At 44.1% G+C, this 16045-nt stretch overlaps 1 protein-coding gene and 1 non-coding gene across 2 annotated transcripts in view; one reads left to right on the forward strand and one right to left on the reverse strand.

Annotated features, from left to right (window-relative positions):
* LOC126030019 (zinc finger protein OZF-like) overlaps positions 1–15243 on the reverse strand; it is a 39775-nt gene extending 24532 nt beyond the window's left edge. The window contains 6 exon segments of the mRNA XM_049788229.1: positions 53–249; positions 501–638; positions 1620–1696; positions 4160–4240; positions 7279–7405; positions 15211–15243. Of these exon segments, the coding sequence (XP_049644186.1) occupies positions 53–249; positions 501–638; positions 1620–1696; positions 4160–4240; positions 7279–7405; positions 15211–15243 (653 nt within the window).
* Positions 2680–2786, forward strand: LOC126031724 (U6 spliceosomal RNA). Its single transcript, XR_007503556.1, has one exon. It is a non-coding gene; the product is annotated as a U6 spliceosomal RNA (small nuclear RNA).
* Positions 15244–16045: the final 802 nt, after the last annotated feature.

Below are 16045 nucleotides of genomic sequence, written 5' to 3' on the forward strand. Positions count from 1 at the left end.
TCCTTTATGAATATTCATGTGTCTAATAAGCTTTGAAGATTGAGTGAAGTACTTTCCACACTCCTGAGACACATAAGCCTTCTCCCCTATATGAATATTCATGTGTTCAGTGTGGGACGAAGAGTAAGTGAAGGCCTTGCCATACTCGGGACATATATGACATTTGCTTCCTGTCCAGACTTCCTTTGGATCACTCCGGTGTGACAGTTGTCTCAGACTGAATCCACCTCGCGTACCATCAGAGGGATCCTGTATAATAGAGGCATATAAAGGCACACATTACAGTGTTGAGCACAAGAGAACTCCCCCTCATATTGCTTATACAAAGTGGGGTACGCTCCATGAAAAATATGCTTGTGAGTATCTTGATATGAGGGAGTTAGAGCAAAAAGTGGTGGCTTCTTGGCCCAAAGTGGGCCCACTGTGGAGGTCTGTATCCAGTTACTGGGCATAGAACCAGGAGCACAGTGCCCAAAAGACAGGGTCCCCATAGTACTTACGCTCTCTTCAATCCGATCCCCCATTGAATAGGTGACCTCTGAGTCCTCTCTCCCACCATGATACTGGCAGGGCAGTTCCCTTGAGACCGGATCCAACAGCACAGGATCATTCACAACCCAACATGGCGTGCCTCTTCCCTACAGAATAGCACAGGGTTAGTCCAGTGACCTTTGAGTATCCATGTTTAAAACCATCCTTCATATGTGATCCTCACCAAAGAAAAACAATTCACTACATGTGTGGATGTCTCTGGAGAGAGGGAGACATCCAGCCAAGACACGGGATTCAGGAGGTAAAACATAGTATGAGCAGAGGAACAGTAACCATCATTTCTGAGCACTATATAAACAAATGTAAAACACATCCTCACTTGGGGCTTGGTAGGATCTAAGAGCATATAACTTAAGGCCAGGCGGGATCTTCTGCACAACAGAAAGGAAATGGCCAAATCAGAATTTTAAATACCTCAGTAGGTCCAGAGCAGTAGTATAGGAAGGAGAGTCCAGTTTGGAATTAAGCCCTGATGTAAAAATGGGTCCATTTTAAAGAAATCTTCAAATAACACAGGTATTGATCCAAAAGAGAAGAGAAGTCTCACAATTGTCATAGTCTTTCCAATCAATGAAATCAATAGCCTTTTTTGAAATGTTCTCTCTCCTATGGAGGTCCCCAAGGCAGTGCTCTTTTTCACTCTGGCTGTGTGCTCCCTGAGCAAATATGGTGAGGCTTGGGGACCATGTACAGTGGTGAATGAGATCCATGTCTCCATCTTTACTCACAAACCAGTTGAAACACTTGACCTAATATTATATCAAATCAAAATCACTGTATCTCTTCCCTCTGTAAACTATTTCCCACACAAATCACAGAATTTCTTTGCTCTGAAAAAAAATAATAAGACCTTTTGGGTAGAAAATCATTCAATGGAGTTCGGCACTCATGAGATTAATGGGATACCTCTCTTCACACTGGGCTCTGGATGCTCCCACCTTTGCAGAGACCATAGATGAGGTAAAAGGGCTGGACCAAAGGGCCCCACTGTATAAGTCCCATGTGTTTGTGCACCGAGCTATCCCACCACCACAATAAGAATAAGATTTGGAATTTTCAAATCTTACCAACTCATTCCTGTTTGGAGATCTCATTCTAAAAGTAAATTGTAGATTGGAGGAATTCTGAACTGGTTCTCTGCATACTAAAAACAAACCAGACATGAAATGTAAGACTCTGTTCATCGACCAGAACAATATAAAATGGGGGTTCATTTGCCTTGCATGCAACTGATTCAGGTTGGATCACTGACATCTCTTATGCCCCCCTGCCAAGCTGGAAAAATTTCTGAGTCTTTTTTAGTGTTTTTTTTTCGTTTTGTTTTGTTTTGTTTTAGGGTCACAACCGGCAGCACTCTGGGGTTACTTCCAGTTCTATGCTCAGAAAGTGCTCCTGGTAGGCTCAGGGGACCATATGGAATGCCATGATTTGAACAATTGTCCTGCATGCAAAGCAAATGCCCTACCTCCCATGCTATCTCTCTGGCCGCTGAAATAATGCCTGAGCACAAGGCCAGTAGTAACACATGAGCACTGTTAGGGCTGACCTAAAAACCACACAAATATTTAACTGAATGAAAACTGTTTAAAGAGGCAATATTATCACAATATTACAGGATCACTCATCAATGGTTTAAACATACAGATAAAAAATATATTATCCCCCCCAAAAAATACAAATTAGGGGCTGGAGCGGTGATACAAGGGGTAAGACTTCTGCCTTGCCTGTGCTAGCCTAGGACAGACTGCGGTTCAATCCCCCAGCGTCCCATACTGTCCCCCAAGCCAGGAGCAATTTCTGAGCACATAGCCAGGAGTAACCCCTTAAGAGTCACCGGGTGTGACCCAAAAACCAATATATATATTTCTGAGTGGGCCAGAGAGAAGACACAGCAAAGATACTGTTTCCTTGCATGTGGCTGACTGACATTAAATCCTGACTTTCTCTATGATTGTCGTAGCCTGCTAGGAATAATATCTGATCACAGTCATAGTAACACCCGAGTCTACGGGTGTGGACCAAAACCACACACCAAAAAATGTGTTGAATAAAACCTGGCTGAATAAGCAACAGAGTAACAGTATATTGTTTTCAGATAATAAATCAGCTTATAGAATAGGGAAGATAGTGCTTGCTTCGGCAGCACATATACCAAAATTGGAATGATACAGAGAAGATTAGCATGGATTCTGAGCAAGGATGACACGCAAATTAGTGAAGCGTTCCATATTTAAAAAAAAGAATAGGGAAGATAGATTAATAGGGTCAAAATGAGGAACTTAAAGATGTCCACATTAGGGTTGTGCTGGGCTCCACTGTGGTTAAAATATATAAACCAATGATATATTTCTAGGGGAGGTAGAGATAGCACAGCAGTACGGTATTTGCCTTGCATGTATCGATCTGGACAGTATATATATATATATATATATATATATATATATATATATATATATATATATATATATATATATATATATATATATATTCACCCCCACACTAGGGCCAGAGTGATACCAAATGGTAGGGTGTCTGCCTTGCATGTGTACAACACCAGATGGACCCTGGTTCGATTTCCAGCATCCCATATGGTTCCCCAAGTCTGCCAGGAGTGATTTCTGAGTACAGAGCCAGGATATCCACTGAGTGCCACTGAGTGTGATCTAGACAACCTCCAAAATAGGAAAAATATATATTTTAGTGTGAAAGTGACATGGGACTGCCTGGGTGGGATTCACCTTTCAACTAGGATGAACCTAGTTCAATTCTGGCATCACATCTATTCTCAAAGTAGTGCACGGGTAATATATGAGAATAGAGCTAAGAATAATTCCTGAAAATGAGTACAATGCTCCCAAAAGAGAAACAAAAAAACTTCTCAGCATTCCTAAGAGTTGGTATTTTACTTGCAGGAGTAAACCCAGGTTTAATCACAGCCATCACAGTTGGTTTTCTGAGTGCGCCAGAATTGGCTGAGAAGCAAAGAGAACATTGAGTACAACCACTAAGCCATATCAAAAATGAGGGGAAAAAGGGACTGGAGAGACAACATAGCGGTAGGGCATTTGCCTTGCAAGTGTCCAACCTGGGACAATTGGTGGTGCAAATCCTGGCATCGCATATGATCTCCCATAACTGCCAGGAGTGATTTCTGAGCAGAGAGCCAGGATGGACCCTGAGCCCTGTCGTGTCTGACCAAAAACAAAGAAACAAAGAAAAATAGAGAAAAAAATGGGGGGAATCACTAAAAATGATCCAAAGGCAAAAACAAGATTGTGGACACATAGAACACAAGGGCGTCCAGCTGCCCCTGAGAAGAGAAACCCAACATGGGGTTGTATAATTAGCATGAGAGCATAGAAAGTGGTTGAGGACCCAGAACCACAAATACTAATAGAAAGAGGGAACCAGAGAGAGCAAAGTCAAGAAAGCCCAGCTCCACAACATTGTGGGCCTTAGCATCAAGAGCTGTGAACTGAAGCAGGAGGTCATGCACCCCTGATCCAGCAGTCCAACAAACACTGCTCAGCACCCACATTTCACATGTGCCCAGGACACTACCACACTCCTTCACAGGGTCTCAGTCTTGGGCTCCTCTTACACTCACCTTCAAACACACCTCTCTGCAGCTTGCCAAGGGCTCTTTCTTCCAACCAGGAGATCAGTGCAGGCTTCACGCTGCACTGTCCTGCCCAAAGGAATGATTCATGGTTAGAGACAGGGAAGGGGACAGCAACCTTCCTCCTCTTGTGTATGATTCTGGGTCCCTAATGAAAGTAGCCAAATTAAGCTTTCCTTCTGAATGTTGGTTATCACACAGAGGAGACCATGTTCAATAAAAGTGTCCAGCTTAGGGTGCAGGATAATACTGCTGTGGAGCAATAATACAACTCTGGGCTCACAATGGGCCAATGTGGAGCCATCATGGCAAGCTCTGTAGTTCCCTGAGCTGTTCCTAAAGTGAGCACTGACTGCTATGCCAGAGGTAACTTCAAACACTGCCAGGATGACAAGACTCCATAATGTCTTGAAATTAAGGGCTGGAGCTGTGAAATAATACAGCAGGTAGGGCTTCTGCCTTGTGATGTGATGAACAGGATTAGATCCATGGCATCCCATATGGTCCCCCAAGCCATTCAGGAGCGGTTTCTGAGCTCAGAGCCAGAAATAATCCCTGAGCACCGCTGGATGTGACTCCAACACAATAAATAAATAGATAAATAAATAAAATAACTTTGTAAGAGCTGGAGAGTTAGCACAAAGGTAGAAACTTTTTTTTTTTTTTTGGTTTTTCGGCCATACCCGTTTGACGCTCAGGGGTTACTCCTGGTTATGTGCTCAGAAATCGCCCCTGGCTTGGGAAGACCATATGGGACACCGGGGGATCGAACCGAGGTCCATCCTACACTAGCGCTTGCAAGACAGACACCTTACCTCTAGCACCACCTTCCTGGCCCCAAGGTAGAACATTTTCCTTGCATGCAAACAATCTGGCCAAACCCGGTTTTAATTACCGGCATCCCATATGGTCTCCTGAGCCTTCCATGAGTAATTTCTGACCACAGAGCCAGTAATAAACCCTCAGTCCCACCAGGTGTGGAACAAAAACCAAAATGCATAAATAAATAGATAAATAAATCAATAAATAATAAAAATAACTTTGTGATACTCAAACTGAAGTTAGTTGTTAAAAGGATATCTTGAGGGGCTAGAGAGATGGCATGGAGGTTTGGCCTTTGACTTGCATGCAGGACAGTGGTTCGAATCCCAGCATCCCATAAGGTCCCCGGAGCCTGTCCAGGGCGATTTCTGAGCGTAGAGCCAGGAATAATCCCTGAGCGCTGCCAAGTGTGACCCCCCCCCCCAGAAAAAAAGGATGTCTTGTATCTGAAAACACCCTTCTCCTTTAAATGATTTAAATGAAAGGAACACTGATAGAAACACCTGACAACTAGTTAGTCTTTTAATTTATATCAGAATTGACAATCGGGATCTGAGCTAGGAGTAAAAACTTTGAAATGTTTAGATTTAACCTTTTGTAGTTCGGATTGATAGTGCAGCGGTATGGTATTTGCCTTACAGCCAACACAGGTTGGACAGTGGCTCGAATCCCAGCCATTGAGCCTGCCAGGAGAAACTTCTGAGCACAGAGCCAGGAGTATCCCCTGAGCACCACCAAGTGTGTCCCAAAACCAAAAAAAAAATTTTTTTGTTTTTTTTTTTTTTTTTTTTTTTGGGTCTCACCCGGCAGTGCTCAGGAGTTACTCCTGGCTCCATGCTCAGAAGTCGCTCCTGGCGAGCACGGGGGACCATATGGGACGCCGGGATTCGAACCGATGACCTTTTGCATGAGAGGCAAACGCCTTACCTCCATGCTATCTCTCCGGCCCAACCAAAAAAAAATTTTACTGTTTTGATCCCAGATACACATTTGGATCAGAGACTCCTCTCTGTCCTCTTTAATTGGAGCATATCTTTCAGAAGCTACTGAGTTACTCCTGGCTCTGCGCTCAGCAATTGATCCTGGCAGGCTAGGCAGACCATATGAGATGCCGGGATTCAAACCACCATCCTTCTGCGTTCAAGCCAAACACCCTACTTCCATTCTCTCTCTCCAACCCCTAGGAATATTTTCTTGTAAAATTTATAGATCACACATTAGGAAGTGATAAGCTTTTGCTAACAAGAAGGTACAATCTTTGGAACACGGAGAAAACAGATGTACTTGGTCTCAAACATGAAAGTCATGTTTAAAACATCTCTGTAACATTCAATAAAGTTGGATTCAGATTCACAATCATTTCTGAACATGGCCCCTTTCTCACCACCAAATCCATTGAACTCACATTCTTCTGGGATTGCCTTAGTTTCTGAACCAAGCAGATCGTGACACTATACTGATAATATGCGATAGAGGCATGTAGGTTCTTCAGGGACACTCAGGGCCTGATCCCCAAAACAACCAAGTCATGCCAGGATTGATTCCAGAGTGCAGAGCTAGATGAAAGCCTGAGTTCTGTTGGGTATACCCCAAAAAGAAACAACAAAAGAAAAGTAGGGCCTAGGACACAGTATAATTAGGAAACATAATTTGAATATAGGAACCTCAGGTTGATTGCCTGCATTACACCAGCCAAAAATGACAGGGAGGCGCTGATGTCTTGATACCCTAAATAACTCATGAGCAAAATGTAAGTCAAACTTGCTCGCAATCAAGTAGGACTCATTGGGAATTGGGACACTGGTAGAGACATTCGATCACTAGCACTCCAAGAGATCACAAATAATGGCAGGAGTAGTTCCTAAGTTCTGAGTACTCCCATGGATGGTCACGATCTTCCCCAACCTTACAAAAATTAAATGGCTTGAATTTGGGAGAATTGTAGGACGTACCCATAGTGGTTCAGGCAGAAATCTAGCCCTAGGTTCAAGAATAATTCCTGGAGGCTTATAAGATCAATGTGCAGCCTGGATCAAACCTGGTGCACAGAGGCCAAGGCAAACACCATACACAATGCACTATCTCTTAGCACTGTGGAATGACATTTACAGTTACTGAATTGGACTCCTCTAAGATAGAAAGTCAGACCTGGGAGGTTAAGTCAATGTGGAGTGGCTTGTCTTTGGGGAACTGCAAAGTCAGGTCCCCTATTGAATACAGATACCTGACTGATATTTGATTCTCTCCAAGGGACTGTTTAACAGGTGCACCAGGGAAGCTCTTACCTATGTCCCGCAGGTGCTGGTAGATCTCCAGCATCACATCTCTGTAGAGTTTCCGATGAGAGGCGTCCAGGCACAGCCACTCCGCTGGGGAGAAGATCACAGCCACATCGGGGAACGTCACCATGTCCTGAGGCAGCACACACAAGAGGGGTCAGGGCCCAAGCTCACCCAAGTTCTAGGAGTAGAGAAGGAACCTCCTGGTTCCCTAAAGAGACTCAAGTCCTCTATCTCTACTCTCAGAAGGAACTAGCCTCAAAGCCAATATGTAAATAGGCACCTCTAAATAGTCTGGGTGACAGGCTCTAGAAATCCCTATAGTTCAGCCAACAGACATTCAAAACAGAGCCAGAGGTTTCCAGACAGGGTCGATCCAAGGTCAATCTCTGGTTTAGAATTGGGTCACCTAATGTTGTCAGGAATAACTCCTCCTTGGTGCAGAGTCAAGAATAAGCCGAGTATCGCAAAATGGGATAAAATTCTAATCAAAACAAAACAGTCTGAGATAGAACAGCACAAAGAAATCATAACTAACGCCCACAGGGAACTGCACTCACAGGAAAAGACCCAGCAACATAGTTTCTAGTATGTCAGAAAATTCTTCACCCAGAGTTTCGACTTAGGAACCCGGGATGTGTGCCAGACCTCTGTGTATGGACCTAAATGAAGACAGTGAGAAGACAAGTGCCCAGGCATCAGCCGACCATCTGGGAGCTTAAGTAAAATGCAAATGTGCTGAACCTAGGAAACAGCCAGGAGGGAACTTGCCTTGCACTTGGCTGTCCCAGAGAGAACCCCAGACTCCTTATGATCCATCACACAGAGTAGAAAGGACACCTGAGAGCAGAGTCAGGAGAATCCCCTAAAGGCTGTGATGCAAGAAATAAAGATTAGTAATAGAGCTGAACCCAGATGAGGCAGAAATGATGCCTTAAAGCAGAAATCCGAGTATCAAGGATTTCATAAGCAACATGGTAGGAGTCCATATTACCAGGAGATCAAAGCTGGACCCCAGGACCCCATAGAGTCTGAAACCTGCCAAGGGTGACCTAAGAGCTCTGATTCAGAGACCAGGCTTCTGCACCATTGGATGTGGCCCTCAAACCAAACAAAGCAAACTAGGACAAAAGAGGCCTCAAATACAGTGTGCAGCACCTTGACCGGAAGTCAAACCCTGACACTGGGGTGCTGCACACTCCTGTCCTCCCACCCCGTCCTTCTCTAAGCTCATAATCTGCCCCTACCTGGGAACAGGATTTCAAACAGTGCAGTTCCATCTTCACTTGTCTATATTAGTCATAAAGAGCAGCAGCAAAGCCGTTGTCACATATCTCTGTAAGAAGACATTGCTGTGAGCACCAAAGAGAAGCCCTGAATGGAAGTGCCTACGCCTGATGGGCTGCAACTCTGAGCACTGGCAAGACCCACATGAACACACAAAGATAAAAACTCCTTTCTTGGGATTGGAGCAATAGCACAGGGGTAGGGCATTTGACTCGCTTGCGGTCAACCCAGGAAGGACCCAGGTTCCAACCCTGACATCCAACAGGGTTCCCTGAGGGCTGCCAGGAATGATTTCTGAGAGCAGAGCCAGGGCTAACTCCTGTGCGCAGCAGGGTGTGACCCCAAAACAAAACAAAACAAAAAATATCTCCTTTCTGTCCAAGGAAACAGAATGGGGTTGGGATCAGGGTGTGAATAGGACAGGAGTGCTGGCTTTGCTCTACAGGGAGGAACTGCAGTCCAGAGCCCCTGGGAGCCCAGGACAGGGGCAGACTCCAGGGCAGAGGTACAGTAATTCAGTCCCCTTGAAGGCCAGCACCAGAAAAGTCACTTGCACCCAGTCTGGTAGTGCTCTGCTACAACACTCAGGGTACAAACCCTCTGCGGCTCACCTACCATATGGTTCCCCACCACTTCTAGGACCAAGCTTTGTGCAGAGTAGGACTAAGCATTGGCTTTGAGGGGGTGTTTCCTTTAGTGCAGAGATAGAAGAAAGTCCTCACCAGTGTCTCAGTGCACCCATGAACTGTTTTATGTTGTTTTTTAATTCCTGTGGATTCCTCAGGATCATCTTGATAGACAGAAGAGACTGAGAAAGAGGTGAGTCAAGCCTGAGGGAGGTGCTTACATTGTGGTCAAGGTGTATTAAATACACCCCACAATGAACTTGATACTGAAGCATGTGATTCAGGTAGAATGCGGGCTTGAACAATTGAATGCAAGTAATTTTAGATATGACAGTGAGAGGGGCCAGAGAGATAGCATGGAGTAGAGCATTTGACTTGCATGCAGAAGGACAGTGGTTTGAATCTCGGCATCCCACATGGTCCCCTGAGCCTGTCAGGAGAGATTTCTGAGCATAGAGCTAGGAGTAACCCCTGAGCGCTGCTAGGTGTGACCTATAAACATCCTCCCCCCCCCAAGAAAAAGAAATGACAGTAAGGCTGGAGAGAAACCACAGTGCTGAACGTTTCTCTTCCACTAATTCAGTGAATAAGTTCAAAAGTGTAACCCTATCTCTCAGCTGAACAAAAAGCACCATTGAAAACAAACAAAATACACATTCTCATTTGAGGTTTGACTATAGCTCAGTTTGGGGCCTATGAGTATATAAATTATATAAATTAAGGCCACAAGACAGAAAGGAAACAACCATATGTGAATTTTAATATCTCAGTAAAGTCAGAGCTGTAGGACAGCAAGGAGGGTCCAGTTAGGAATTAATCCCAGACCTCCAAAATGGGCCCAACACCAGAGGAACCCTTGAGTGTTGCAGGTATCACTCCAAAACAAAAACAAGTCTCACTCTAGGCATGTTCTTCCCAAATATCAATGAGCTGACTTGATTTTTTTCAGTTTTTCTCTACTAGGGGGTCCCACCTGCCAGTGCTCTGGTTTACTTTGCCTTTGTGCTCCCTGATCATAATTGGTGTGACTTGGGGTCCATGTACGGTGCTGAATGAGAACCATGCTTCCATCTCCACACGCGATAAGAAGAGACCTTCCCACTGGAATACACATCCAATTCACAATGAGCCAGCTGAAACACTTGGCCTATTATTATAGCAATCAAAATCACTGTATCTCTTCCCTCCCTAAACCATTTCCCACACTAATCACAGAATTTCTTAGCTCTGAGAAATAATATTAAGACCTTTCAAGTACACAAATCATTGAACTGACTTTTGAACTCGTGAGACTAATGGGCGACTTCTCGTGATAGGCTCTGGATACTCCCACCAGTGCAGAGAACATCGATGTGGTAAAAGAGCTGGCTTAAAGGGCCCCATTGTAGAAGTCCAGTGTGTTTCCACCACTGAGCTATCCTGCAACTGAATAAAAATATTGATTTGGAATTTGCAAATCTTATCAATTCACTCCTCTTTGGAGATCTCTTTCCAAAAGAAATTTGTAGGAAGGTGGAATTCCGAACTTCTGGTCTGCATACTAAAACCAACCCAGGCATGCAATGTAAGAATTTGTTGATAGGCTAGAAAAATGCAAAATGGGGAGGGCTTTGCTTTGCATGCAGCTGGTCCAGGTTGCGTCTCAGATATCCCTTAAGTCCCCTTCCCCAGATAAGAAAATTTTCTGAGCACAGAGCAAGGAGTAACCCCTGAGCACTGCCAGGATTGATTAAAAAACCACAATAAATTTAACTGAGTGCAAGGCTGAAGAGATAGCACTGCAGTAGGGCATTTGCCTTGCCAACCTGGGATTGGCCTGGCTTTACTTTCCAGATTCCCATATGGTTCCGTGAGACTGCCAGAAGTGATTTCCAAGCACAGAGCCATCAAAAGCAAAACAAACAAACAAACAAAAAAAAACTGAATAGAAACTGTTCAAAGAGACACTTTTATAATGATAGTATGGGCTCACTCATCACCAATTTTTAAAAGTACTAAAAAATTTGAGTGGGTCAAGAAAAGAAACAACAGGGAAGGTATTTTGAATGTGCTGATCTGACATCAATGACCTGTCATTCTGTGACTCCCATAGCAGGCGAGGAATAATTTCTGAGCACAGAGCCAGGAGTAGCACCTGAGACTGCAGTTGTGGCCAAAAACCAAACACACAAAAAATGAGTTGAATGAAACCTGGTTGAGTAGGCCACGAAGTGACTATATATTGGTTGTTGTTTTCAGATTCTAACTCAGCCTAAAGAATAGGGAAATCATGGGGCTGGAGCAGTGGCACTAGCAATAAGGCGTCTGCCTTGTAAGTGCTAACCTAAGATGGACTGAGGTTCAATTACCCAGCGTCACTCACCAGCAAGGAGCAATTTCTTTCCTTTTATTTATTTATTTTTTTTTTTGTTTTCTCAGTTACACGTGGCTGCTTTAAATGGTTACTCCTGGCTCTAAGCTCAGAAATTGCTCCAGGCAGCTCCGGGGAACATATGGGATGCCAGGATTTGAAGCACTGTCCTTCTGCATGCAAGGCAAATGCCTTGCCTTCATGCTAAGTCTCCCGGCCCCTAGGAGCAATTTCTAAGCAGAAAGCCAGGAGTAACCTCTGAGTGTCATTGGGTGTAGTCTAAAAACAAACAAACAAACAAAAATAATAGGGAAAACAGATTAAGAGAATCAAAATTTAAAAAAAATTTAAAAAAAAGAGAATCAAAATGAAGAATATAAAAATATCCACATTAGGGTTCTGCTGAACTAACTCTTCTGCAATTTAAACATACAAATCAAAAATATATTTATATGTGCGAAGTACAGCACAGTGGTGGAACATTTGCCTTGCATGCTGACAATACAAGAAGGACCCAGTTCCATTGCTAGAATTGCATATGGTTCCAAGCCTGCCATGAGTGATTTCTGAATGCAAGTAACCCCTGAGTGATCCTGAGAGTGAGCCAAGAAACAAACAAACAAAAATTTCTAGTAGGACTGAGATTTATGACAGCTTGGGAGGGATTGACCATGGAAATGGCTGAACCAAATTCAATTTCTGGCATCACACATACTACCCAAAGCACTGCCAGGAGTAATACCTGAGAATAAAGATAAGAGTAATCCATAACAATCACTGGGTCACTCCCAAAAGAAAAAAATTTTTTCTTAGTATTCCTAAGAAGTGGCATTTACATTGAAGGAGTGTACCCAGGTTCAATCACAGCTATCACATACTGTTCTCTGAGTGCACCAGAATTGGTTGAGAAGCACAGGACCAGGAGCAACCAAGAACACCCAGCAAGGCCATCTCAAGAAATGAGAGAGAAAAAAAATACTTGGGGAATCGCTGAAAATAATCTAATGGCAAAGACAACTATGTGGAAACAGAACAGAGAGGCATCCAATTGCCACTGAGAAGGGAATCTCAACATGCAGTTGTAGAGCTTAGTCTGAGAACATAGAGGACGGATGAAAGTCAGAACCACAGGATACGTTACAAATATCAACAAACAGTAGAGCAGAAAGAGCAAAGTCAAGAAAGTCAAGCTCCAATCATTATGGGCCTTAGTATCAAGAGCTGAGAACATTAGCAAGAGAGGTCCCGCATGGCAGATCCAGGACTCCCATACACACTGCTCAGTCAGGACACTACCACACTCCTCCACAGGATCTGACTCTGGGCCTTGGTCGACAATTACCTCCACACATGCCTCTCTGCAAACTGCCAAGGATTCCTTGTTGTTCCAACTAGGAGATCAGCAGAGGCTTCAAACTGCATTGTCCTGTCCAGAGGAATGATTCATGGTTAGAGACATTCATGGTTGATTTCGAAGTGCGGAGCCAGATGGAAGTCTAAATTGTGTTGAGTGTACCCTCAAAATAAACCGTCAAATTACACAGCACAGCCTGGAACAAGTATCATTGGAAAACGTCCTTTGTGAACAGGAGCCTCAGGTTTGATCCCACACATTACATCAGCCAAAGAAGATCAGGAGGCATGAATGCCATGTGGGCCGAAACAACTGATGGACAACACTTAAGTCAAACTTGCTCTTATAAATGTTGGACTTACTAGGCGTTGGGACACTAGCACAGAGCAGCAGATCCAGGTGTGATCATTAGCAACCCAAGTGATCACTGAATAATGCCAGAAGTAATCCCTAAGCTCAGTGGCTTTACTAAGCTCTGAGTACTCCCAAGTGTGGTCAAGAGCTTCCCCAATCTTACAAAAAATTAAATGGGGGTGGGGAGAGGAGTGATAGACCAGAGTGAGGGTGTTTGCCTTGCAAGTGGCTGACCCAGATTCAATTCCCAACATCCACATGGTCCCTTGATCCTGCCAGGAGAAATTTCTGAGCACAGAGTCAGGAGTGACCCCTGAGTGCCTAAAAACCTAAATAAATGTTAATAAAATTTAAATGGCTTGCATTGGAGAGAATTGTGGCACAGTGGTCAGGGTTGACTCATAGTTCTGAGCTCCGGGATAATCCCTGAAAATTTATAAGATCAATGTGCAGCCTGGATCAAACCTGGCTCACAGAGGTCAAAGAAAATGCTCCAAACAATCTTTTATCTCTCAGGACTGTAAAATTACATATTAGGGGAGAGTTGTCCTAATGGTAGGGAATTTGCCTTACATGTTGCTGATCCAGGTTGGACTGCGGTTTGATCCCCTGGTGTCTCATATGGACCCCCAAGTCAGGAGAGATTTTTGAGAGCAAGAAGTAAAATTCAGTGGTCACTTTGTGAGTCAAGCCTGTGCTTTTCCAAATCAGCACAAGGTTACATCTAAGAAAGTCCCTCCTTGAGCAGATAAAAGTGATCTGACTCCCAATCGCATTGACTTTTCAAAGGACACTTTGTTTACATTTCCCTGCTAGATCCACAAGCCATGGAACTACAGGCTTTGAAAGGGCAACTTGTTTCTGAAAAGAAATGTATGAGCAGGGAAGAGGGGGGACTCATCAGAGTGAGAACAAAATATCTGAACTGCATGGAATGATCAACAGGGGTCGAGAAACAGAGCCAGGGGGTTCAGAAAGGCCAACCCAGGGTCAATCCCTGGTATATACTTGGTTCCCTCATGTTACCAGGAGTAGAGTAAATCCTTGTTGTAGAGCCCAGATGAAGCCCTGAGTATAGCCAACATGGAAGAAAAAAAATCTATACAAAAGAAGCTGAAGTAGCACAAACAAATCAAAACCAAAATCCAAAGGGAAGTGCACATTCAGGAAAAGACCTAGCCACAGAGTTTCCAGTAAGGCAAAAATTCTTCAGCCAGATTTTAGAAAATTAAGCCACCTGGGGAGCGTATTACACCCCCATTGAGGGTCCTGAGTGAAAAGAGAGAGAAAGTGCAACTGTACTGGCCTGCATTTAGGAACTGCAAGAAAACACAAAATCGCTGCTGACCTAGGACGGACCACAGTTGGAACATCGGGCATCCAATATGGTTCCCGAAGCCAGGAGCAATTTCTGAGCACATAGCCAAGAGTAACCCCTGAGTGTCACTGGGTATTCTCAAAAACCAAACTGCGAACTTTGAACTAAACCTACAGAACAGCCAGGAGGGCACTTACTTTGTACTTAGCTGGCCCAGAGAGAGCCTCGCACTCCCCATATGATTCATTCTGCAGATTACGAGGGACAGAGCCAAGAAACCCCCAAATGGCTCTGGAGCCAGTACTAAAACTCAGTAAAATAACTGATCCCTGATAAGGTAGGCATGAAGATTTAGGGTAGAAATCTTGAGATCAAGGATTTCCTTAGCAACATATTACCAGTACATATTTTATGAACTCCAGAATCCCCATAGGGTCTGAGACCTGCAGTGGTGACTCAAGAACACTGTTTCAAGAGCCAAGTCTGAACACACTGGGGGCCATTAAACCAAACACAGCAAACAAGGACAAAAATAGGCTCAAATAACAGAGTCCAGAATCCCAGCCAGGGGCCACAGCTTGTCAATGTGGGGGCTGAACACTCCTGTCCCCCCACCCTGTCCTTCCTTATGCTCACACTCTCCACCTACCTGGGAACTGGACTTCCGATGGTGCAGATCCATCTTCCCTAGTATGTATTATTCCAGAAGAGCAGCAGAAAGGCAATTTGAATGAATCCCTGTAGGAAAGACACGGCTGTGAGCACTGCAGAGGAACAATACCCCTGTCCTGACAGGAGGAGCCTGTAAGACTAATAATGCCAGTTGGGCCGCACCTCTGGGCACCAACTCAAGCCCGGGTGAACATACACAGACAGAAACTCCTTTCTCTCCTAGAAAACATAATGGGTTTGGGATAAGGATGTGAATAGGATAGGAACACTGGTCTTGCTCTACAGGGAGGAACTTCACTCCTGAGTCCCTGGGAGTCTATCGCAAGGGCTGACTTTGAGGCAGAAGTCCAGGCCATCACTGTCCTCTGCAAACTGGCAGTAAAATGGTCACTTGCACTGAGACTGGAAGTGCCTCTGCCAGGGGTATTCAGGGCTTGCTGCCCACCTGCCATAGGGTTTCCACATACACACTGCTAGCACAGATATTTATGCAATGTAGGCTTTGAGGAATTCAAGGAAGTAAGAAATTGAATTAATTCATTAGCTAATTCTCACAATCTTTCATAAGACCCATCTGCAACACGATTTCTTCTAGGAATAGTATGGTGTCAGAGGTGAAGCTCAGACCTTCTTCAAAACCCATACATCATTTTTATTCAATATGAACATTCTTTTGAATAAAGTGTAAGAAGACATTGTAGGCCTTTCCATGTCACCCACATGAAAGAATTTTCTCTACTTTAAAATTTTCTTCAATTTATTTTTGGGCCATCCCCTGAGGTGCTCAGAGGGTTATTCCTGGCTCAGTATTC

This window comes from Suncus etruscus, chromosome 15, assembly GCF_024139225.1.
Source record: "Suncus etruscus isolate mSunEtr1 chromosome 15, mSunEtr1.pri.cur, whole genome shotgun sequence".
NCBI classification, from domain to species: Eukaryota; Metazoa; Chordata; class Mammalia; order Eulipotyphla; family Soricidae; genus Suncus; species Suncus etruscus.